A 24,734-nucleotide genomic window follows, 5' to 3' on the forward strand; every position below is an offset into this window, starting at 1 on the left:
GAGAAGAGAAAGGCAACCCACTCCAGTATTCTGGCCTGGAGAATTCCATGGACTGTATAGTGCACGGGGTCGCAAAGAGTCGGACAGGACTGAGCAACTTTCACTTTCACTTTTCCTATCTATCATCTGTCTTTCTATCAGTTGTCTTCTGTTGACTTTTTTGGTGGAAATCTTCACTGTTGCTTTATGTCTGTGTTTTAAATTTGCATAAACAGTTCTGGGCTACAGACTCCACTCCGTGTTTTACTTCTTTCTCCCCTGGGTTTAGATTCACATGTCTTGTTGATCAAGATTTGGTTCATTGCTTTTCATTGCTGCATAACTCTTTGGTACTGCGTACCTACTATGCTTTATTTATGCTTCCCCCAAGGTGTGGCTGCTCAGGTTACCTTTCATCCCTCGTTGCCACAGATAGTACTGTAGTTGATATCCCTATACAGTCTATCTTACGTACCTTTGCAAAAATCTCTGGATGGAGTTTGGGGTCACAGGATATATGGATACTTAATATTAATTGGGCTTCCCAGGAGGCGCTAGTGGTAAAGAACTTGGCCTCCAATGCAGGAGACACAAGAGACGTGGGTTCAACCCCTGGGTGAGGAAGTTCCCCTGGAGAAGGAAACGGCAACCCACCCCTCCAGTATTCCTGCCTGGAGAACTCCATGGGCTGAAGAGCCTGAGAGGCTACATTCCATGGGGCCGCAAAGAGTCGGACACGACTGAGTGACAGAGCAATATGATTAGCTGGCACCAGAGTGCTCCACCAGTGCACGAGGGCTCCTGTTTCCCTAGGTCTGTCTCAACACTTGGTATTCTCTAAGTGTCTAATTTTGACAACTGGGCAAATACACAGAGGCATGTTACTGGGGTAGTTTGCCTTTCTTTGATTTAAACAAGTTGCTTCTCTTCCCCTGTGTTACCATTTAGGTTTCTTGTCTGGGAATTGCCCTTTCCTATTTCTGTCACCTGTCCCAGAGGGACTCATGCTCTTTTATTGTTGACTTGTGGGAGGTCCTTCCTACTCTAAGTGCTGATCCCTGATCAGTTTAGAGGTCACACATGGCTTCTGTCATCATCTCTAGAACCCTTGATCTTGCTATTCCTCACTGGCTGGAAACCTCCCCCCACCCCCAGCCCCGCCTCATTTTGATATAATTGGACCTGTCCCTTCTCTCCCCACTGTTTGTGCTGTTGGGGGTCTTGCTCATCCCCAGCCTGGGTCACAGCAATACCTTCCTACTTTGTCCTCTGTTTGATTTTTAGTTTCACTTTTCACACTTGGTTCTTGAATCCATCTGGAATCGTTTTGCACATTTCATCTATTTAGTCCCGGCTCCTTCTCTTTAAGTTTGAAAGTTTTTGCTTACACAAAGGGTTCAATAGAAAGAACTATTAAAAAAAGTTGCTGACCTATAAAATGCCCTCCCTCTATATAGAAAGGAAGAAGGGGCCGAATATTTTTGGAAGGCTCTGTGCTTTGGAACTTCTGAACTGTGGAGCCAGGGTCACATCCATGGACATCCTGCCTGGGAACAAATCAACAATCAGCACTGTACTATTAGGCAACTGGGAAAGGGAAAGAATGAGCTGGGCTGAAGGTCAAGTTTAAGGAGGAAAGAAGGCCTGGCCATCAGGTGGGCCTCTCAAGAAGCCCTTGTTTTATGGATAAAATCTTCTGATGATGATGCCAATGGCAGTGTTGAAATCATAGAAATCTTCTGTGGACCAGTTCAGAGGTGTCTGAGTTCAGCTTTGAAGGCAGTGCAGCTGATTGGCTGACACTGGTCTGTAACTAAAGATGATGAAAACCAAGGAAGTGTGGTTGGTCCTGACGGCAAGGTGGCTGTCATCAGCTTCGCTGTCCATCCAGCCAGGGCAATGCATCTGGGCCAGGTGCTGCCTTATGTAAGATCCTCCTCCCCACTCTGCAAAGTGGATTTACTCTGCTCCTGACTGCTCTCCCCACCCCATCCCCATTCTCCTGCCACCATCCTAATCTGACCCTCAGGACCATTTCCCCTGCAGGTGACAGATAACCCCAGCCGCCAGGTCTCCCTGTCCACAAGCTGTTCTCTACCTGCCCAATTCAGCCTCCAGGCAGCCAGGATGAATCCAGAATGGTGAGTACTGCTTGGTCTCTATCATTGTTTCCTAAATATCTGCATGGCTGATTCTCAACCACAGTTACACATTAGAATAATCTGGACCACTTTAAAAATACTGATAATTCCAGCTCCCCTCCTCTCCCCAAACTGATTCAGAATCTTGGTGATGGTGGTGGCAGGTCCCAAGTATTAATCATTTATCTTACGCACCCTTCTCCCTGACCCATGGATCTCATGTTTCTGGAGCTGAGAACCCCTGGTCTACAGGATCAAGGGCAAGTTTTCTAGTAGAGCATTCAAGGTCTAGTAGGGTCTACCAGGCATTTACTGATGAAATATCAGATGCCTGACACAAAGGCCTGGCATGCAATTACTATTTGTAGTTAGTATATGAATATCCACTTTGTTTCCTGCTAAAGTGTGTCCAGGCCCTTTTGTAATCTACCAGGAGCCCTACCACCCCAGAACTGGCATTGCCTGACTCCTCCTAGGGGTCTCAGGGGCACCCTGTGCTCACCCTAAGGGGCAGCAGTCAGGGACTAAGCGTCACATCCTCCGGGCTTCTCCACCTGGGTACCTCCAACCACATGTCCAAGTCTGGCTTCCAAAACCCACCTGTACTTCTTGTCGTCAGCTATGCAACACCTTGACTTTAGCTCAGGGAGACTGATTTGAGACTTCTGGCCTCCACAGCTAGAAGAGAGTAGATTTCTATTGTTTTAAGCCACCCAGTTTGTGTTAATTGTTACAGCAGTCCTGAGAAAGGCACACACTCCTCATCCCTCAACTCTGTTACCACTTTGCTGACTTGCATCCCCTTCAGACTCCCTGAGGTCCCACCTGCTGAAACTCATCCACCTGTCTGCACCTTTATCATCCCCACCCATGGCCTGTCTTCCGCTGTGACCCATGTGTAATAAAGCTTTGCAAGCGTTATGATATACTCTCACAATAACTCTAAGAGGAAGCTCTGTTATCATCCCCCATACACAGATGAGGAACAGAGGTCTGGAGAAATCCCAGCTCAGACAGCATATCAGCAGAGAGCAGGGACTCAAACCCAGGTCCTCTGATGACAAATCCTGAGCCCTCAACCTCTTTCCAGGCTTATTAAGTGCTACAAGCAAAGCTCCTAAAGTTGTCGCTCTCTTGCCAGGGAGCAGGGTAGGAAGATCCACGGAGTGACTGCCCGGGCCTCTCACTCAGCACGCAGAAGCATCAGTCAGCTGGGAGCCCAGGAGCACGTGATGATGAGCAGGGCTGCTCTGCAGGCTGACAAGAACCAGTGTTCATCTCAGTGCTGGGGAGAGTGGCCTCCGCGCCATGCCAGGGGCTTGACGCAGGATTCCTCAGGTCAGTAAGGGGGGTAGCCATGCCTGCTCTGACCACTAGCTTCTACCCTAAATTGGTTCCCCTAAATAATGTGCTTGAGGAATTTGACAAGACCAAATCCACAATCGTTTAGACCCTTTGCTGTTGTTGTCATTTAGTTACTCAGTTGTGTCCAGCTCTTTGCGATCCCATGTACTGTAGCCTGCCTGGCTCCACTGTCTATGGGGATTTCCAGGCAAGAATACTGGAGTGAGTAGCCATTTCCTTTGCTGGCAAAGTAATGTCTCTGCTTTTGAATATGCTGTCTAGGTTGGTCATAACACTTCTTCCAAGGAGTACGTGTCTTTTAATTTCATGGCTGCACTCACCATCTGCAGTGATTTTGGAGCCCCCCAAAATAAAGTTTGACGCTGTTTCCACTGTTTCTCCATTTCTTTGCCACGAAGTGATGGGACTGGATGCCACGATATTAGTTTTCTGAATGTTGAGCTTTAAGCTAACTTTTTCGCTCTCTTCCTTCACTTTCCTCAAGAGGCTCTTTAGTTCCTCTTCACTTTCTGCCCCAAATGCCAAAGGCAGTGACATGACCTGAGCCTGATGCCTCCCAGGGAATGGATCAGAGACCTGGCTTCCAGGCCTTCCCAGCCCTGTCTTTCTTTGCCAGCCCCTATACTTCTCCCTGAACTGCCGCCAAGCCCTGAAACTTGTACCTGTAAAGAGTGATCCCCCAGCCCTTCTGTGACACCTGTGCCCTGATGCCTCTGAGAGGAATCAGCCGGTCTGGACGCTGTAAGGCTGGCATGCACAGGTGCATCACTTGTGCCTAGTGGGGCCCGGCTCTGTGGATAGGGGGCACCACTTCTGCCCCTGAGCCTTTGAATAAGGCTGTGCCCTCCTTCATCTTGTCCCCTGCCCCCGACCAGGCTCTCAGCATCCCTATGACTTCTCTATGAGAGCATCCTGACAGCGCAAAGGGCAGCATCCACAGATGTGGTGACAGTCTTGGCATATGGCTCTTGCAGAAGGGACATTATGGCACTGAGGGTCCTACTCTGCCCTGGCTCGTCACAGCAGGGTGACCCAGCATGAACAATGATACCAGAAACCTCTCAGGCTCCTGGGGTTTCCAGCCAGGTGAGCGCCCAGCTGGAACTGAGTTGGTTGGAATGAGGGTGACCTCTAACACATCTTCAAAGCCATCAGTTATTGGGTTATTGTGAAAGGAGTGTGAAACCTGTAAAAACCATGATGGGAGAGGAAGTCTGTGGCTGTGACTGTGTTCTTACAGATTCTCACCAGCTCCCGGGCCTTGGGCAAGTCTCCCAAGCCTGCTGAGCCTGACTTCCCTCCTTGAGAAGCAGCCTAGGGAGGGGACGGACACAAACTTTCTGGTTTTTCCCCTTCCAGACACTAGGCAGCATGCATTTCTCCTTAGGTGTGGCTATGTGATTTTTACTCATGGGAGTTTGCCTGGAACACACATTACTGCCATGCCAAGGTCTTAACTGGCAGGTGTGAGACTGGCCACATTCCCTCCACCTGCCATTGGGCAGTTATTCCAGAAGGAGAGGGTTCTGCCAATCATCATCCCTAAAGCTCTGGGGCAGAAAGTGAAGTTGCTCAATTGTGTCCGACTCTTTGTGACACCATGGTCTGTAGCCTACCAGGCTCCTCCATCTATGGGATTTTCCAGGCAAGAGTACTGTAGTGCGTTGCCATTTCCTTCTCCAGGGGATCCTCCTGACCCAGGGATCAAACCCAGGTCTCCCTCATTGCAGGCAGAATGCTTTACCATCTGAGCCACCATATGCTAGGGGGGAAAAAATATCTGGGACATAATCTCTGCTTAATCTATAGGAAGATGGGGAGCTGTGAGCTGAGAGAGAAACAATTGGAAGAGAATTTTCCCCACAATAATGAATATTTTACTGACGCCCAGCTGTGTTGGCTTGGAGCCAAACTAGGAGAAGCCATTGAAGGGTTGAAGTCAGTTGAACAGACAACTTGTTATGCTCTGAGCACGGCCAGACAAACGTGCCCCGAGGATGGAGTAGATGGATATGGATTCCCTGGTCCATGGCCTCCCTGTGTTACTTATGTTTCAGAGATGCAGTGGCTGTAGCTAAGTCAGGATGCTTACTCTGAGACTGAGAGGACAGAGCAGTAGATGGAGAATGCGGAAGAGGAAGAGGGGGCTGGGCAGAGCCACCAGTTTGAATGATGACTTGGAACCTTGGGCTGACCCCGTCTACTCCCTGAACCTCAGCTTCTCTGTAGGATGGAGAGGATGAGAAACCACAGTGCAGGGCTGCCTGAGGGTGTCGTGAATTCCTAAAACCCCATGCCAGGGGCCTGGTGCAGAGTAACTGCTCCACAACTGGGCATGCAGGAGTTCCCATCATGTGGGCCTGCCTGCAGCAGGGTCTCTGAAATGTGCTGGACTTGGCGCTAGTCAAGGAACAGGCAGAGAATTAATGGAGGGGCTGGGGAGGGTTGAATTAAGCCCCCAAAATGGGGGGTGGGTTCTTGCTCAGAGGTTTCTGATGGAGTCTCACCTTCGCCAGTGGTGTCACCTGCTCTCTGGGCAGCGGGGAGCTCTGGTGGGCCTTAGAGCAGGGAAGCCTGATCCTCCCTCCTGGAGTGCAGCTGGCCCCTTGCTCTGTGAGGAACACTTGTAAAGTCCTTGTCTTTTGTGTTCCTGGCCCTGGAGAGCTCTCTGATATCATTTATCTCCTCTCTTGTCTTTTGTGTGCCTTTGGTTCCAGCCACACTGGCCTCTTTACACAAAGAGAACTTGTCTCTGTTCCCTGGGTTATCATTCTCCTGTCAATGGTGGTCACCCTTGGGACAATGACCCCCATTAGCTGTGGTGATGCTGAAGACAATGAGGGTGCTACAGGCATGGTGAGGTGGCATGGGCACTGGAACCATGACCCAGACCTTGTCTCACACCAGGGCAAGTGCATTGCACGTTTGAGATTCTCACCGAGGTTTCCCTGCAGACCTTCAGTGATGCGAATCTGCCCCATGACAGCCCTTAGCACTCAGGGGCAACTCCCAAAAGATACAGGAGGGAGAAAGAGGATTAGAGTTTGGGCCAAAGCACATTTCTCCTATCCTCAGGCCAACAGAGTTTCCATTTGAGAGAGAATCAACCTCTGCGTTATGAATCATCCATCACTTGGAGGGGATCTCATGACCAAGAGCCCCCTTGTCAGTCTCACCTGAATGAATGGGAAGAGGAGGCCAATGGTGAAGTTGGAGAGCCAGTTGACGGTGCCCACCACGGTAAAGGCAGCTGGCCGCTGGGCTTGCTGGAAGAACTCGCTGGTCAGGATGAAGGGAATGCCACCTGCAACCAGAGCCAGGGCATGGGTTAATCATCCCAGGGAGGTCTGGCCATCATCTCTTACCTCCTGGTAAGATGTGGCTCTGCCTGGGAGAGTGACATCTTTGGGCATGAATGTTAGAATTATAGCCTGTAACCCCTAAAGATACACAAACCATTTCTCTGACCTGGTCCTCCCAAATGAGAGATGATTCATCTTCTAGGCTCTCCTGTCTCAGTTTAGGAATCACTAGGTTGGACTTCCCAGGTGGCAATGGGTAAAGAACCCGCCTGCCAATACATGAGACATGAGAGACTCGGGTCCGATCTCTGGGTTGGGAACATCCCCTGGAGGAGGGCATGGCAGCCCACTCCAGTATTCTGGCTTGGAGAATCCCATGGCTAGAGGAGCCTGGCAGGCTACAATCCAGGGGGTTGCAAAGAGTCAGACATGACTGAAGCGACTTAGCACACACGCACAGGCTGGATTCACTCATTCCATCAAGATTCAGTGATTATCCGCCAGTCTATGTCTGACGCAGGGTGCAGCATGCTTGGGGCTGGTGCATGGGGATGACCCAGAGAGATGTTGTGGGGAGGGAGGTGGGAGGGGGGTTCTTGTTTGGGAACGCATGTAAGAATTAAAGATTTTAAAATTTAAAAAATGAAAAACTAAAAAAAAAAAAAAAGATTCAGTGATTATTGACTGTGCTGGGGCTGGCCCCACAGTCCTGGAGGAGCGTGGTCATGCCCCTGCACTTCTGAGACTCCCTTATCTGTTGGGGGAGAAAGGATGACTTGTTTATCACAAAGGAAGTGGGGGAATGATAACTAATGCAGCATGTGATAAGCGCTGGAGGAAATGCTCAAGGCAATGGAGGGGGTGGAGATCCACGTTAGCAGTGGTGGGGAGAGCTCTCTGGGCAGGTGATGGTAGAAATATGGCTCGAAGGAGGAGATGCAGCTTGTGAAGATTTGGGACGATCATGCCGATTGAAGGACGAAAGGGCAGAGACCCTGAGGGATGAAAAGGATTGAGAAGACTCCTGAGAGTCCCTTGGACTGCAAGGAGATCAAACCAGTCAATCCTAAAGGAAATCAACCCTGAATATTCACCGGGAGGCCTGATGCTGAAGCTCCAAATACTTTGGCCACCTGATGCAAAGAGCCTGCTCATTGGAAAAGACTCTGATGCTGGGAAAGATTGAGGGCAGGAGGAGAAGGGGATGACCCAGGATGAGATGGTTGGATGGCATCACCGACTCAATGGACATGAGTCTAAACAAGGTACTGGAGATGGTGATGGACAGGGAGGCCTGGCGAGCTGCAGTCCATGGGGTCACAAAGGCTCTGATGTGACTGAGCGACTGAAAAACAGCAAAGTCTATAACAGAGGCTATCCTGTTTGGACATCTGAGGAAGGGGATAGAGGAAGGGGATGGGATGACAAAGCTGAGCAGGGCCAGTTTAGCAGCCTCTGGAGATCAAGGAGAGGGGCTGTCATTGAGGAAAACCGACGAGGGGTTTAAAGGAAGGGTTGATGTGATCAGTTTGTGTTCCATAGAGACCACTGCTGTTTGGAGGAAGGACTGGAAGAGGCAGAGGTTGATGCAGGAGGCTATTGGGGCTGGCAGGAGCAGACGATGATGGTCTACAGGGTTCGGATGGTGGCGGTGGGGATGGATGGAAGGGGCTGATTTGGGTAGTTGCCACCCCATGGATACAAAGCTTTCAGGGTGAGCGTTGCACCCTGAAACCACAGCACTCATCGTCAGGTTCAACCAAGCAACCCAAGGTCACACAGCCAGGACCAGCTAAAGCCTGTGTCTCCAGAGCTTTCACTACGACTGCCCCAGCAGGCTGCCAGCAAGCTTTGGACTCTGCACCTTAAAAATGACTCAGAATGGATCGCCCATGACCCATGCCCTGCCCCTGCCCTGCTAGACTGCGAGCCCTCCAGGGAACCTGGCATCTCCATTGGCCTGGCAGAGTAGACAGGTGACTGATATTTACATACTTGAAGTAAATGCTTGACATTGATTTTGAACAGGTTTGATATACTGCTTTCTACAAAAAAGGTGGACGCTTTATCTTGGAGGTGTCTATCAAAATGATGTGCAGGAATAATGGCTGCACGCTAAAATGGGACACAACCAGCCTCAGGTCTATGGGGCACGTGTGACTGTGTTGGCAAGCGTGTCACACACCCACTGCCACGAGCCTTGCTGCACATCCCGGGGGCAGTTCACAGCTCTGCTGAAGCCTGAACAGGGCCGAGGGCTGGTGTTTCACCTTCCTGACTGCCCTGGGTGTGTTTGGAAGCATCTGTAGGTAACTTATTAACACTTCTGCCGCCAGTTTATTAGTTTACAGTGGAGCAGAATGTTGACAAACCTGCCTCTGTGCACTTTGCTGTTCAGGGCTGAGGCCACGAGTTTACCGGTTACAGGGCCTCCTCCCAGCACAGGGCCTAGGACACACACACCAGGTACTCTGTAAAGGTTTGCAAGATCAGTGGAGGAACGGTTAAGACCCCTGGGTTCACAGGACATCTACATCATGTCTCCTCTCTCTCCTTCTCAGGCCTTCAGGCCACCCTCGCATGACAAATATAAGCAACCATGGCAATCCTGCACAGCCCACTGTGCCTATGGGTTTTCATTTCCATTATTTCCTTCAAACTCCCCAGCCAGAGAAGGTGGTGAGACATGGTGGGTTAGGGCCCTGGTGTCAGTAAGAACACGTGGAAGTTCAGGGTCTACCAGATCCCTCTAGAATGCAGATCTATCACAAGTGAGGTATGATAGAAGGGACTTACTAGTGGGAGGAGAGGGTTTGTGAGGATTAAATGAACTACTGTGTGCAATCACTTGGTATAAGTCTGCCCCATGTAAGGTACTGAATATATGTTAATTATTCAATAACTGTTAGCTACTAGAATAAGTTTTAAACTCATCTGCATTATTTTCTCCCATTTTATGAGCTAATTGTAACTCAAAGAAGGGGGGTGACTAGCCTAAGGTCTATTGACAGGAGTGATGATGGTAATGGAGATGATAGTGTGATGGTGATGGTGGTGATGGTGGTGATGGTGGTGACAGTGGTGGTGGTGATGGTGGTGATGGTGGTGACAGTGGTGGTGGTGATGGTGATGATGGTGGTGATGGTGATGGTGGTGATGGTGGTGATGACAGTGGTGGTGGTGATGGTGGTGATGGTGGTGATGGTGGTGATGGTGGTGATGGTGGTGACGGTGGTGGTGGTGATGGTGGTGATGGTGATGATGGTGGAATGGTGATGATAGTGGTGGTGGTGATGGTGGTGACGGTGGTGATGGTGATGGTGGTGATGGTGGTGATGGTGATGGTGATGATGGTGGTGATGGTGGTGACAGTGGTGGTGGTGATGGTGATGATGGTGGTGATGGTGATGGTGGTGATGGTGGTGATGGTGATGGTGATGATGGTGGTGATGGTGGTGACAGTGGTGGTGGTGATGGTGATGATGGTGGTGATGGTGATGGTGGTGATGGTGGTGATGACAGTGGTGATGGTGATGGTGATGATGGTGGTGACAGTGGTGATGATGATGTGATGGTGGTGATGGTGGTGATGGTGATGGTGGTGATGGTGGTGATGGTGATGGTGATGATGGTGGTGATGGTGGTGACAGTGGTGATGTTGATGATAGCGGTGATGGTGATGATGGTGATGGTGATGATGGTGGTGATGGTGATGGTAATGGTGATGGTGATGATGGTTTCATGGTGATGATGGTGATGGTGATGACAGTGGTGATGGTGATGATAGTGGTGATGATAGTGGAGATGGTGATGATAGTGGTGATGGTGATGATAGCGGTGATGGTGATGATAATGGTGATGACAGTGGTGATGGTGATGGTGATGATGGTGGTGATGGTGATGATGGTGATGGTGATGATGGTGGTGATGGTGATGGTAATGGTGATGGTGATGATGGTTTCATGGTGATGATGGTGATGGTGATGACAGTGGTGATGGTGATGATAGTGGTGATGATAGTGGAGATGGTGATGATAGTGGTGATGGTGATGATAGTGGTGATGGTGATGAGCGGTGATGGTGATGATAATGGTGATGACAGTGGTGATGGTGATGGTGATGATGGTGATGATGGTGATGGTGATGATGGTGGTGATGGTGATGATGGTGGTGATGGTGATGATGGTGATGGTGATGATGGTGGTGATGGTGATGATAGTGGTGATGGTGATGGTGATGATGGTGATGGTGATGACAGTGGTGATGGTGATGACAGTGGTGATGGTGATGATAGTGGAGATGGTGATGATGGTGATGATAGTGGTGATGATGGTGGTGATGGTGATGATAGTGGAGATGGTGATGATAGTGGTGATGGTGATGGTGATGATGGTGATGATGGTGGTGATGGTGATGATAGTGGTGATGGTGATGGTGATGATGGTGATGGTGATGACAGTGGTGATGGTGATGACAGTGGTGATGGTGATGGTGGTGATAATGCTGTTGGTTGTGATAATGATGCTAGTAATGATGGTGGTGGTGATGATGATAATGATGCTAGTGATAATGATGGTGACGGTGGTGGTGATGATGCTAGCAAGGATGGTGATATCATGACAGAAATGATGGTGATAATGATGAAGGTAGAGATAACGGTGTTGCTGCAGCTGCTGAATGATGGTGGTGGTAACTGTGGCAGGCATTGGGAAAAGCTCTTGACATACATTATTTCACTTAATTATCACTACTATGTGGTCATAGGATTCCCTGGTGGCTCAGATGGTGAAGTGTCTGCCTGCAATGTGGTAGACCCAGGTTCAATCCTTGGGCCAGGAAGATCCCCTGGAGAAGGAAATGGCAACCCATTCCAGTATTCTTGCCTGGGAAATCCCATGGATGGAGGAGCCTGGTGAGCTACGGTCCATAGGGTCGCAAAGAGTTGGACACGAGTGATCGACTTCACTTTCAGTTTTTTTGTGTGCCCTATGTGGTAGTACCACACGATAGAGCATGGCTGGGGGTATCACACAGTGGTTAGTGCACGGGATGGGATGTATTCATGCTTAAGGGCACTGGGTGGCATATGGCACTCAGCTCCTGTGTCTCTGGCTCCGCTGTTGCGACAACCAAGTTTTCTTGGACAACTGCAACCCTGGTGTCCACCACGAGGAGCCGTCTGACACAGGTCTAGCCTCACAACCTTTCTCCTGCAGGAGACAAACATGATTTCAATTCCCACATCTCTCTCTACTGGCTATGTGACCAAGTGAGTGAGTGAAAGTCACTCAGTCATGTCCGACTCTTTGCAACCCCATGAACTGTAGTCCCGCCAGGCTCCTCTGTCCATGGGATTCTCCAGGCAAGAGTACTGGAGGTAAGGACATCCATGGCTCTCCATTTTCACATCTATGAAATGATGATAAGACTAGTTCCCACCCCTTAGCATTGTTTTGAGGATCAGATGCAGCAAGCTTAGCAATGTGTGTGTGTCCTGATATTTATGCTCCTGGCAAGCTTCCCTAAACATTTTCTTTAGTTCCCTTCCTCCTCCTCTGCTGTTTCCTAGCTCTTGCAAGGTACCTGAGAAAAATCTCAATTTCTACTTAAAAGAAATAAAAGGCAGCAGTCCAAACTTTCTTATGATTCATATTCATTAAAATTCTTCAATGGAACCACTATCGTCAATTTCAAAAGCCCTTTAAAAGGTCTAGAAATCCGTTTAAAAAAATCTCCATCAGTGTGTCTATAAATCACATAATCCTTTAAACACATTTCCCCCTGGAGTACCAGCTTTGAAAAATAGCTTATTAAAATTTTTAAATCAAATGTAATCATTTTGAAAATTCTTTATGGCTATTCTGCTGCATTTTTTCACTAGGCTTTATCTTGTTTGCTCATTTGCTCACCCATTTTCATCCAATGTTTATGTACCAAGTCCTTTGCTGAGTATTTTCAGAATCTACTAGTTTTCTGAAATCTACTGTTTCAGAATCTACTAGTTCACATCCGAATCCTCCACTGGACACGTGAGGAGACCAAGGCACAAAGTAGCAGAATGGCTTGTTCAAGGCAGCACAAGCTGTAAATGATAGTGCCTGCCAAATCGTGTCCGACTCTGTGTGATCTCATGGACTGTAGCCCACCAAGCTCCTCTGTCCATGGGATTCTCCAGGCAAGAATACTGGAGTGGGTTGCCGTGCCCTCCTCCAGGGGATCTTCTCAACCCAGGGATAGAACCCACGTCTCTTGTGTCTCCTGCATTGGCAGGCGGGTTCTTTACCACTAGTGCCACCAGGGAAGTCAGACCTGGTTCCAAAACCAAGAGCTTCTGTTTTAGGGAAAAGACTGTCTCCCTTGCTCTTTCCCTAGGAGATGTTAGAGGATAAAGACAGGGTTTCCAAAGAGGTTTGTTTTACGACGGTAAGCACAGCCTGCTGCTTGAGGACAGGGAGCTGGCACCAGAGCCCAGCTGATGCAGGAAGGAGGCTGAATGTTTGGGAAGCCCCTTAGCTTTGAGGCTGCCTGTTCAGCCAAATGGGAGAGGCAGGGCTATCCTTTTGTCTCTGGGGAGCTCGGATGCCCACACCCTTGTAGCCCTTGCGAGGTTTGTCCCATCCTGACTCAATGGGTGCCTCTGGCTCTGCAAACTGCAAGGTGGGAGGTTTTGGCCCTCCTCTAAGCCTCAGTTTTCCCACCTATAACCTAAGCGCAGGGATGAGCTATTTGAAACCTTGGTAAAACCTGTTTACTTGGCACATGTAAATTATGACTATGCCAACGCGCCCAGGCTAATGGCTAAGAGCACTGGCTTTGGAGTCAGATAAACTCTCCACTTCCAACCTGTGTGTGTGACCACAGGCAAGTCACATGGCTCTAAATTTTCCCGTCCATAAAATGAGGATAGAGATATAGTTCCTACCTCTTAGCATCATGTGGGGATTAAATGAGACAGGGCTGAGGACTTCCCTGGTGGTTCAGTGGATTAGAGAATCTGCATTGCAAAGTGGGGGGCTCAGGTTTGATCCCTGGTTGGGGAAATAAGATCCCACATGCCTCAGAGCAACAAGAGAGGATCCGTGCACTGCAGTGAAAGATCCCACAGGACGCAGCAATGATCCTGCGTGCTTCAACTAAGACTCAAGCAACCAAATACATAAATACTTACAAAAATGAAAAAAATGAGACAGTGCTTAGCAAAGTGTACAATACATAGCAAAGGCTCAATCATATCAACTGCTATAGCTCTTCTTCTCTTCATTCATTCACTTAATATACGTTCATTGTGTATTGACTATGAGCCAGACGCTGGGGGGCTTCCCTGGTAGTTCAGCTGGTAAAGAATCCGCCTGCAATGCAGGAGATCCCGGTTTGATTCCTGGGTTGGGAAGATCCCCGGAGAAGGGATAGGCTAGTCACTCCAGTATTCTTGGGCTTCCCTGGTGGCTCAGCTGGTAAAGATTCCACCTGCAATGCAGAAGACCTGGGCTCTACCCCTGGGTTGGGAAGATCCCCTGGAGGAGGGCATGGCACCCACTCCAGTATTTGTACTTGGAGAATCCCCATGGACAGGGGAGCCTTGTGAGTTACAGTCCATGGGGTCGCAAAGAGTCAGACATGACTGAGCAAATAAGCACAGCACAGCAGCACTGATTCTGGGATGTCGATGGTAAGAAGCAGATGTAACTTCTGATTTCAAGGAGCTGCCAGCATCTGGGGGCCCACTAAGTCATGAAAGCCAAAGCCATCACAAGACTAGCGTTCTCTTGGACCACGCCTCTCCTGAGCAATTTTAACCATAAAGATAGTTCATGTGTTAAGTACTTCCTGTGTGTCAGGCTCTGGGAAAGATTTCCCTTTGTGGAGTTTTAAATTATTTCAGAAATCAAGTGATAAATTCCATAGGGATATGGCATCAGACATGGTTAACCATGGGTAAGGAAGAATTACAAGTCACCAGGAGTCACTGGTCTGTACTGAAAGAACAAAGGCAGCTTGCTCCTTTTGTATCCAGAGATGCTGCAAAATTGTGTACCACCTGGGAACTTTCCTGGCGGTCCCGTGGCTAAGACTCTGTGCTCCCAATGCAGGGGACCTGGGTTCAATCCCAGGGAACCAGATCCCATATGCCACAACTAAGAGTTTGCATTCTGCAACTGAAGATTCTATGTGCTGCAATTAAGACCCGGCACAGCCAAATAAATAAATAAAATAAAATATTAAAAAGAATCAGGTGCCACCTGTCCAGCCCCACCCTCATCTGCCAAATGCAGAGACTGAGGCCAGAGAGGTGAAGTGTGAGTCTCCATGTTTCAGGATTTCCAAACTAGCCTGTCTGCTCTAGTCAGTATCCTTCCAGGGAATTCCTAGTTCCTGCGCATACTGACTATTCCCACTGCTGGGAATGTCCCCGGCTTTGGACACACTTCAGGTCACAAGGGATATAGCAGCTGGTTTATCATGGGCTTGGCTCCCAGTTGTTGTTTGTTGTTCAGTCGCTAAGTCGTGTCCAACTCTTTTTGACCCCATGGACTGTAGCCTATCAGGCTCCTCTGTCTTTCACTATTTCCTGGAGTTTGCTCAAATTCATGTTCATTGAGTCAGTGATGCTGTCTAACCATCTCATCATCTGTTGCCCCCTTCTCCTGCCTTCAATCTTTCCCAGCCTCAGGGTATTTATTTTCCAATGAATTGGCTTTTCACATTAGGTGGCCAAAGTATTGGAATTTCAGCTTCAGCATCAGTCCTTCCAAAGAATATTGAAGACTGATTTCCTTTAGGATTGACCGGTTTGATCTCCTTGCAGTCCAAGGGACTCTCAAGAGTCTTCTCCAGCACTACAGTTCAAACGCATCAATTCTTTGGCGCTCAGCCTTCCTTATGGTCCAACTCTCTCATATCTGTCCATGACTATTGGAAAAACCATAGCTTTGACTATACAGACCTTTGTCAGCAAGGCATACGGACCTTTTTAATACACTGTCTAGGTTTGTCATAGCTTTCCTTCCAAGAAGCAAGCATCTTTTAATTTCATGGCCTCAGTCACCATCTGTGGTGACTTTGGAGCCCCCCAAAATAAAATCTGTCACTGCTTCTTCCACTTTTTCCCATGAAATGATGGGGCCAGATGCCATAATCTTAGTTTTTTTAATGTTGAGTTTCAAGCCAGCTTTTTCCCTTTTCACTTCCTGGAGGAGGAAATGGCAATCCATTCCAGTATTCCTGCCATGAGAACCCTTGAATAGTATGTGGCTTCCAGTAGGTGATAATATATAAGTTATGCCAGCTTTCTCCCCTTTCTCCCAGCCTAACCACAGCCCAAGAAATTAGCCAGCAGAGGTCCGGACCCCAGCCTGTGTTCTCGCTTGCATAGAGCATATCTCCTAAGGAAAGGGAAGGGAGGGAAAAGTGAGACTCAAGTGTGAACTGAACTAGACAGAAGGAGGAGGCCCGTCCCCACCTATTCCTCCCGTGGATGGTGTCATGGTCTCCTCTTTCCTTTATTCTTTGCTTGCTTATTATATTCTTTGAGGACAGATATCTTGTTTCTTTTCCTCCCTGTAGCAACCTGCACCTATTAATAGATGTTTACGATTAATAATGCTTGTGGAATGAATGACTAGACAGGAAATGATGACAGTTAAACAGGTCTTGTAAGTGTGAGTGGAAATTTACTCTGTGGATGGAGGGCTAACCAGGTCCTGGGGCCAGCATGGGGCAGAACACAGGACAGGGTCTAGAGGATGGTGTTTGGGGGATTCCAGCTCAGGATGGGGGAGATAGGATAGAAGAGGCACTGTCTGGAGGGTCCACTGGGCAGATCCCAGGGTCTAGATCACTACGCAAGGGGGTTTGGAGTTTGCAGGTGGGAGGTGCAGTGGCCAGCCAAAAGGCTTTGGCAGGAGAGAGCCATAATCAGATTTGTGATGGGAAAGTACCGCCGGGCACTGAGTGGAGCTTGCATTGGTGAAGGGAGAGTGTGGAGGCAGATAAGGATGCTGGTTAGGACATGATCATGAAGAACTTGAGAAAAAAGCTGGAAAAATGTTTGTGTAATTTCTTCTTTGTCTTCTGTGATTCTCACTGGAATTTGCATGGGATCAATCATAGACTTAGCTGCCTTCTTGAACTGTGCTCCACTGAAACACAGAGCGAGTCCCCTCTTGACTACCAATTAGTGTGTTTTGATAAAGACTTTATTCCAGTGGAATTTCTTTCATCTGGACTGTTAAGAAGACCCATTCTTCAGGTTGAAGGTTTCTGTGCTGGAGTTTCTGGGGGATGCTTTTGAAGCATTTCAGGAGAAAAGAGGCCACATAAGGCCACATGGACTCTGCTAATTCTAATTAAAAATGAAGAGCTGCACACTCTAATGAGTGTAGGCAGCTAATTAGCAGGTAGGAAAACACAGTTCAAATCTATCAGGGCCAGCTCACGGTGATGTGTTTGTTCTGCTTGGTGGGTTCACACCCTCTGATGATGCTACGAAGCTTGGTCAGGAGTTTACATTTCCACAAAGTCAGAGATCAGAGGTCTCCGTAGTCAGCTCTCCTGGGCACATTTCAACATCCTTCCTTTGGGTGAGCACTGGAAGGGCTGTTGAAGCAGACATGCAAGGGTGCCTGGATAAGGAAAGGTCTTTGGTACGGGTGCTGCAGTTGAAGGCAACCTGGATAGAGCCAAGACAGTCACACCCTGAGCCTGGGTCTTGGCAGAGTGGTTTTCTATGTTCATTCCATGTGCACAAATGACTGAGTTGGCTCTGAGCTGAGGCAGTGCTGGGCACTGGGGATACAGGTCCAACGGAGTGATGGTCCCCGGGCTAGATGGCATCTTAGAGCCTGTGAGTTCATGGTGCTGTCTCGAGATCCCAGAATGCCGAAGCACATGTGGTTGGTGGTCCACCCTTATTTCAGGCCCCCCTCCCATCTCAGGGCAGCCGGCCCAGCACCCTCCTGCCAGATGCAACACACGGCTTTGTCTGGCTTTCCATCAGCCAGAGGGCTGGGGAGTTGACACCTCTTTCTCCCCAGACTGACAGCAGGGAGTTGGGATGAATACTTCTCAGGGGATGACTCTAAAATGTATATTTCCTATAGCTTTTCAGCAGGATTCTGCTCTGGTTGCCTGAAGAAGTAATATGCTCAAGATTGTACATTCCTTGGGTTGGGAAGATCCCCTGGAGGAGGGTATGGCAACCCACTCCAGTGTTCTTGCCTGGAGAATCCCATGGGCAGAGGAGCCTGGCGGGCTATAGTCTCTAGGGTCGCACAGAGTCGGACACGACTGAGCGACTTAGCATGCAGCAAGAACGTCTCTTCCTTCCACTTCCTTCCTTTCCCACTTCAGTTGTCCATTTTCAGGCGTTTCCTGGGATCAACCCCCAAATATTAATAAACTACTTTCCTCGAGTCCTTGATTTAACATCTCTTTGTGGGGAAACTCATCCTTGTTTTTCAAAGTCCTGCATTGCCCAAGACCGAAGCCCAGGCCAGCCTGCTCTTTTCTGAACAGCAGTTGATTTATAATCTAGACTCCTGGGCCACTAGCTTGTCCCAGCTTTGCAAACAGAATATCCTGCATTTCAAAAACCCTGGCGGTGGTTGGTCACTGCAGTGGCATATTAACTTATCTCCTGACTGATTAGCAGAGGTTATTGTGTTTATGAGATGCGGGGAAAGAAAATTCAAGTTGTCAGTAATCCGGACAAACCGAACTGATCTCCAAAAGAACTTAGCAGCAGCAGAAGAGATAGTGGAAAGGGCTTTCAAATGTGAGTTTGGAGAGGGCAGGAGCTGGGCTTTGTGGAGACTCAATACATGAGCATGCCGAGAGCAAGAAAGGCGGAGAATGAAGTTTTCAACAAATGCTGCTGCCTGCTGCCAAAGGTGCCCTCGTGCCTGGCTATATGATAGAATTTAATCACTGCTTCTCTTTGGCTATAAGACGTTTCTGTAAATGCGACTTGGCTGAGGCTGACTTACGGCGGGCAGGCATTTTCAGATTCATCAGGAGTTTTCCTATGCTTTTTCCTTGTTCATCTTTGAGGGTGGCCATGTCGTGCCCCATTGATCAATGGGTGGGGGAGACTGTATGATGTGTTTTCAGAGACTTGGGGGCTGCTCTTGATAATGACATCTGGACACCCAGGGCAAGCTGAGATGGTCCCGGGCAAACCGCTGAGGTGGGAATCTGGCTCAAGGTGAAAACTCTCAACTGAGGTCCCACAGCTGGTCAGGCAGCGGCAGAGGAGGGATTCAAACCCGGGTCTACTGGACCTTCCATAGATCCTCTCAGTCAATGCAAACAGCTTAAAAATAATAATACCTACCACGTGCTGCCTGCCCATGGTGTGGCCGCCTGTGCAGAGCTACAGTAATTAATCAAGTGATTAACATATATATTAATTAATATATACTAATATATAATTAATTAATTAAAGTAATTAAGAGCCGCTTGCTCTTTCTAGGTAGGTCGTGTTATCCCCAGCTTAAAGATGAAGAAATTGAGTCTCAGAAAGGGGAGGCGACTTGCCCAAGGTCATTAATCTAACACGTGGCAGGGATCTGACACGTGGTCTCCCTGCTGCGCCAGTGATGACACTGAGTCGGGCACAGGAAAGGAAGCCCACGGAAACAGTTAAAACGGGAGACCCAGGAGGGATGCTGGAATAAATCTCGTGTGGCCAAGTTGAAGTGCTCTGTGCATGTGTGACCTCGACAGGCCTTGGGGCTTTTCCTGACTTTCCTTGGAGTGTCCTCAGCGGGGAGCTGAGCTTATTCTTCTTCTCCAGGTGTCCTCCTCAGATCCTCGGGGTCCCCAGCTCCCGCGGCCGTGGCAGATGTTCAGGCTGAGACAGAAACTCCCCTTGGAAGTTGGGGAGTGCTGTCTTTGCAGAAGTAGCAGCTCCAGCTGTGTCTTCATCCCAGATTGGCTGTGATATGCCAGCCTCAGTACAGCTGAATCATTTCCAAATCAAAAAGCTGAAGCCTATGGGGATATGCTCAGCCTGGGCTCCTGAGGGTGGGGGGGAACAGAACCCTTCCTGCTGGGCAGGACCACAGCTGCCCACAGCTGGCCTGTTTTCACAGCCTGGGTTCTCCTGCCAGCAAAGCTGCTACCTTGCTGGACAGGGCAAAGCCAGCGAGGACAAGCTGCAGGTCCCAACCACACCCGGCCTGCCCCTGGTGGCTCCTACGGGATCCCCTTCCCTTGCTTTCTCTTCTCACCTGAAAAACTCTCACCTTTTAAAATTTACCACTGCCCCCTTCCTCTGCAAGCTCATAACCCCCTGCCACTGGGGAACACCACCTGTCCATGCCCGCCCCTCCAAGGATCCCTGGGGGCTGAAGGGACAGGCCTGGCCTAGATGGAGTGCTTGGTGAGGGGTTATTGAGGGAAGGGGTGGGCAGTGAATGAATTGGTGGCCTTCTTAGCCAGGGCTGGACTCCAGGTCAGCCTGGCTCCTTTCTATGGAGTCCCATCAACACAGTTCCTTGTATACCTCAAGTGATGGGGAGCTTACTTCTTGTGAAAGAACGAGTTCAGCTATTACATGGAACCTAGGTCTGAGTCCTGCTCCTCTCTGAGGCCCTGGCTTCGGGGTTCCTCCTTCCTCGAAAGGTCCTCCTTGAGGCTGGCATGTGCAAAGACCACGTCTCTGTGTCACTCACTGGTGCATCTTGGTACCTGGATCAGCACCTTGGGAGCTGCAAGCGGGGAATCACAAGCTGCTTGCTTCCAGATACCTGCATGGAGGCCTCCCTCCCATCTCTCAGATCTCTGCTCCACTGTCACCTCCTCTAAGGAGGGCTTCTGTGCCCCCCTGCCAGTCTCAGTTAGCACCCTTCCACCATCTCCTCCTTCTCATTTTGCACGAACTTTCTTTCAAAAACTCAGTATTTTTACATACTTATATTTTTATGTGCTTACTCTAACCCTCCCCCAACAGAATGTCAGCTCCTTGGAGGCACACACATTGTCTGTTTTGTTCCATCTGTTCAGTCACTGAATCATGTCTGACACTTTTCGACCCCATGGACGGCAGCATGCCACGCTTCCCTGTCCTTCATGATCTCCCAGAGTTTGCTCAAACTCATGTCAGTTGAGTCAATGATGCCATCGAACCATCTCATCCTCTGTCGCTCCCTTCTCCTCCTGCCCTCATTCTTTCCCAGCATCAGGGTCTTGCTCTATGCTCTGCCCTAATTTCTAGAACAGTCTCACTGTATAGAGTATGAGAGCTCCGTGAACATTGGTCAATGGATGAATCCATGAATGAAACCGGCTGCTTCTCCACTAGGTTAAGTCTTACTCCTCTGCATCTCCCGGGACTAGAATGGAGTCATATGCATAGAAGGTGATTAGTAACAACTTGCTGAATGAAAGACTGAAAATACAGCCACATTGCTAACATTTTGAGATTGGATCAAATTCCTTGCTTCAATATTCCAGTAGTGTCCCACTGCACTGAAAATAAAATCCTAGCTCCTTACGAGAGAGCTACAAGTTCCTCCATCTCTGGGCCCCTCTTTCCATCCAACTTCACCTCTAACATCACTTTTCTTCCTTACTGACAACACTCCAGGCTTCTCTTTACCCATCAAGCGAGTTTCTGCCTCAGGACCTTTGCACATCCTTTCCCTAGATCCTCACAGGGCCACTTCCTTCTCCAGCATCCCAGCCTTGCCTCCAGTGCTCACGGCAGCCTTTCCTGTCCACGCTCATTAAAAGCAACTCTTCTTTTACGACTCCAGCTCTCACCCTATTTATTCCTTCTTAGTTCATGTCACTCATCATAAAGTATTAGTTTACTGGACAGGGTCCTATAAATATGCACTTGTTGGGGGTGGCTGCTTGGGGTCTGAGCACTCCCCCACTCTCTCTCTTCCCTCCAAGACGTAAGATGCAAGAGCTAAGATCATGTCTCTCTGCCATTCACCAGTGTGTCTTGGGTGCCGGATCAACATAAGGAGTGCTTGATAAATACTTTTAAATTAACGAATGCACCTTCCTGTCAACTTACTCATCTTGCTCCTCTTTACTGTACTTGATCCTCAAGTTCACGGAATTTGCACTCTCCAGGTTATTTTTCAAGTTTATAGGTCATAAGTGTTTATAATTATTTTATAATATATACCATGCTCAGTTGCTTCAGTTCTTTCCTACTCTTTGCGACCCCATGGATTGTAGCCCACCAGGCTCCTCTGTCCATGGGATTCTCCAGGTGAGAATACTGGAGTGAGTTGTCATGCCCTCCTCTGGGAGATACTCCTGACCCAGGGATCGAACCCGTGTCTCCTGAATTGCAGGTGGGTTTGTCACTGCTGAGCCACAGAGAAGCCCTTTATAATTTATGTATGCATGTATGTTATTCACACGGTCATGTCCAATTCTTTGAGACTCTATGGACCGTAGCCCGCCAGGCTCCTCTGTCCACGGGATTCTCCAGGCAAGAACACTGGAGTGGGTTGCCATTTCCTTCTCCAGGGGATCTTCCCAACCCAGGGATGACACCTGGGTCTCCCGCATTGCAGGCAGATTCTTTACCATCTGAGCCACCAGGGAAGCACTTTATAATTTATAATCATGTATAATAATTTCAGGCTGTAATTATTTGATGTTTATCTTATTAGATGATGAACTCCCAGAGATGGAAAATATCTCTGACTCTGTTTCTGCATCCTGAGTGTGGAACACAGTACCTGGCTCATGGTGTGTATTCATAATATTTTGTTGAACAAAATAATTGGGACCATAACTGAGAATAGATAAAAGGGCAAAAAATGTACTGTAAACTGTCAAATAGGTTTCAGAAAATCCACGCACTGAAGCACATGCCTGAGTTTTCTTTATAAAGGAAGCCCCCACAGGCCCTTTTAAGACCTAAACAGCTCGATTTTCTATTTTTGCACATGTTTTATTTAAACAAAAAAGCCAGGTGCACACAGGGGAACACCGCAGCGGTGAGACAGTACACGGACTTGCCCCAGCTCCTCCCCTGGCTCCTTCTGAGAAATGAGACTTCACGGTGGGTGAAATTTTCCATTAGAAACGCCATTGTCTTAGAAAAATAACCCTCAGCCTGTTCTGTTTGATGTCCTCTCAGAAGCAATTCTCTTCCCGAAGGCTTGTTTGATTTAGTGAAGACTCAGGTCTCCAGAGCTTGGCCTCCTCAACTGCAGAGTGCTGGGTGGGGGGTGGCGGGCGGGTAGGGGTGGGACCCACTTCTCCTAAGAAGACACCCACGAGGGGCAGCTTTCCTAAGCACAGGAAGCTGACCTGTGGCTTAGGAAACCTTGTAACAGCCCTGCTCCTTGAGTGCTTTCTGTAGGCTGAAATTCTATTAGGCACTTGGCAGAGATTTCTTTTACACTCAGCTTTCTCGTATCCATCATCCTCCTATTACAGGTGGGAACAGACCAGAGAGCTGAGCTAAGCTGCCCAAGGTCACACAGCTGGGAAGTGGGGTCCTGGCCTTAGGGCCCAAGACTAGAAGAGAATGAAGCCCATAGTTTCTTGACTACATCAAGCGGCCCACGGGAACATAAAATACAGGAAATGCCGTTTCATATTGCACAGTTTTCCTTCCCCTTGTGCAGACTTGGAGCATCAAGGGTGCTGTGACAGATGGGATGCATGCATGAGTAGTCGCTCAGTCATGTCCGACTCTGCAACCCCGTGGACTGTAGCCAGCCAGGCTCCCCTGTCCATGGGATTTTCCAGGCAAGGATACTCGAGTTAGGTAGCCATTCCATTCTCCAGGGGATCTTCCTGACCGAGGGACTGAAACAGATTTCCTGCATTAGGCGGATTCTTTACTGTCTAAGCCACCAGGGAGGTCCGATAGATAGAATAATGTCCCTGCAAAGAAGTCCACATTCTAGTCCCCAGAACCTGTGACAATGTTACCTTACATGGCCAAGGGACTTTGCAGATGGCATTAAGAATCTGGAGATGGGGAAATTCTCCTGCCTGTTCAAGGTGGGCTCTGTGTCCCCAAAATAAAAGTTCATGGAAGAGGGAGGCAAGGGGGTCAAAGTCAGAAGAAGAGACGTTATTGCAGAAGCAGAGGTTTGAAGATGGAGGAAGAGACGACGAGGAAAGGTCTGGCAGCAGCCTTGAGAAGCAGGAAGCAGGAAGGAATAAATTCTCCCCTCAAACTTCTGTAAGAAGAGCTGCCCTGCAGACTCAGTTTAGACTTTTGGGCTCCAAATTGTAAGATAATTAATGAGTGTTGTTTTCGTTGGCTAAGTTTGTGATAATTTGTCACAGGAGCAAAAGCAAATAAGGCAGAGTCTAAAAGATACTCTGTTCTTGCAGACACTGGCGCCTTAGAGAGATTGCGGCTTAGAGCCAAGAGAGGGTTTCAAGGCCCTCTCTCCTCTCTGCTCCGAGCGTGTGGGCATCAGCATTTGGGTCATCGCCCGCTGCCCCCTGCCCTGTGTTCTCTTCCTCCAGCTCTCGGGATGTTTTGTTCCCTCATGGTTTCACGTCTTTTGCTCAGTTGACACCTTGCCTCTAGGACCTTCCCTGACAAGTTGCAAAATCTTCCCAGAGAAGCTTCCTGGCCATCTCCCTGCTCAAATTTTCTCTGTAGTGCTTATTCCAGTCCAATATACTTGATAAGTGAATTTCATATTGTTTTATATTGTTTCCCTATACAAAGGATAGAAAGTCAAAGTGTTAGTTGCTCAGTCGTGTCCAACTCTTTGTGACCCCATAGACTACTGTAGCCCACCAGGCTCCTCTGTCCACGGGATTCTCTGGGCAAGAATTGTGGAGTGGGTAGCCATTCCCTTCTTCATAATACATAAAGGATAACATCTGATTATAATAAACATTCCAGTTCAGTTCAGTCTCTTAGTCGTGTCCAACTCTTTGCAACCCCATGGACTGCAGCATGCCAGGCCTCCCTGTCCATCACCAACTGCTGGAGCTTGCTCAA

General features: G+C 48.7%; 1 protein-coding gene across 1 annotated transcript in view; it reads right to left on the bottom strand.

The window, feature by feature from the left end:
• The window catches only part of SLC2A9 (solute carrier family 2 member 9), a 245,638-nt gene that overhangs the window by 15,853 nt on the left and 205,051 nt on the right, over positions 1 to 24,734 (bottom strand). Inside the window, exon 13 of the mRNA XM_018049726.1 lies at positions 6,662 to 6,789. Within this exon, the coding sequence (XP_017905215.1) occupies positions 6,662 to 6,789 (128 nt within the window). The remainder of the gene's footprint in view (positions 1 to 6,661; positions 6,790 to 24,734) is intronic.

This window comes from Capra hircus, chromosome 6 (assembly GCF_001704415.2).
Source record: "Capra hircus breed San Clemente chromosome 6, ASM170441v1, whole genome shotgun sequence".
NCBI classification, from domain to species: Eukaryota; Metazoa; Chordata; class Mammalia; order Artiodactyla; family Bovidae; genus Capra; species Capra hircus.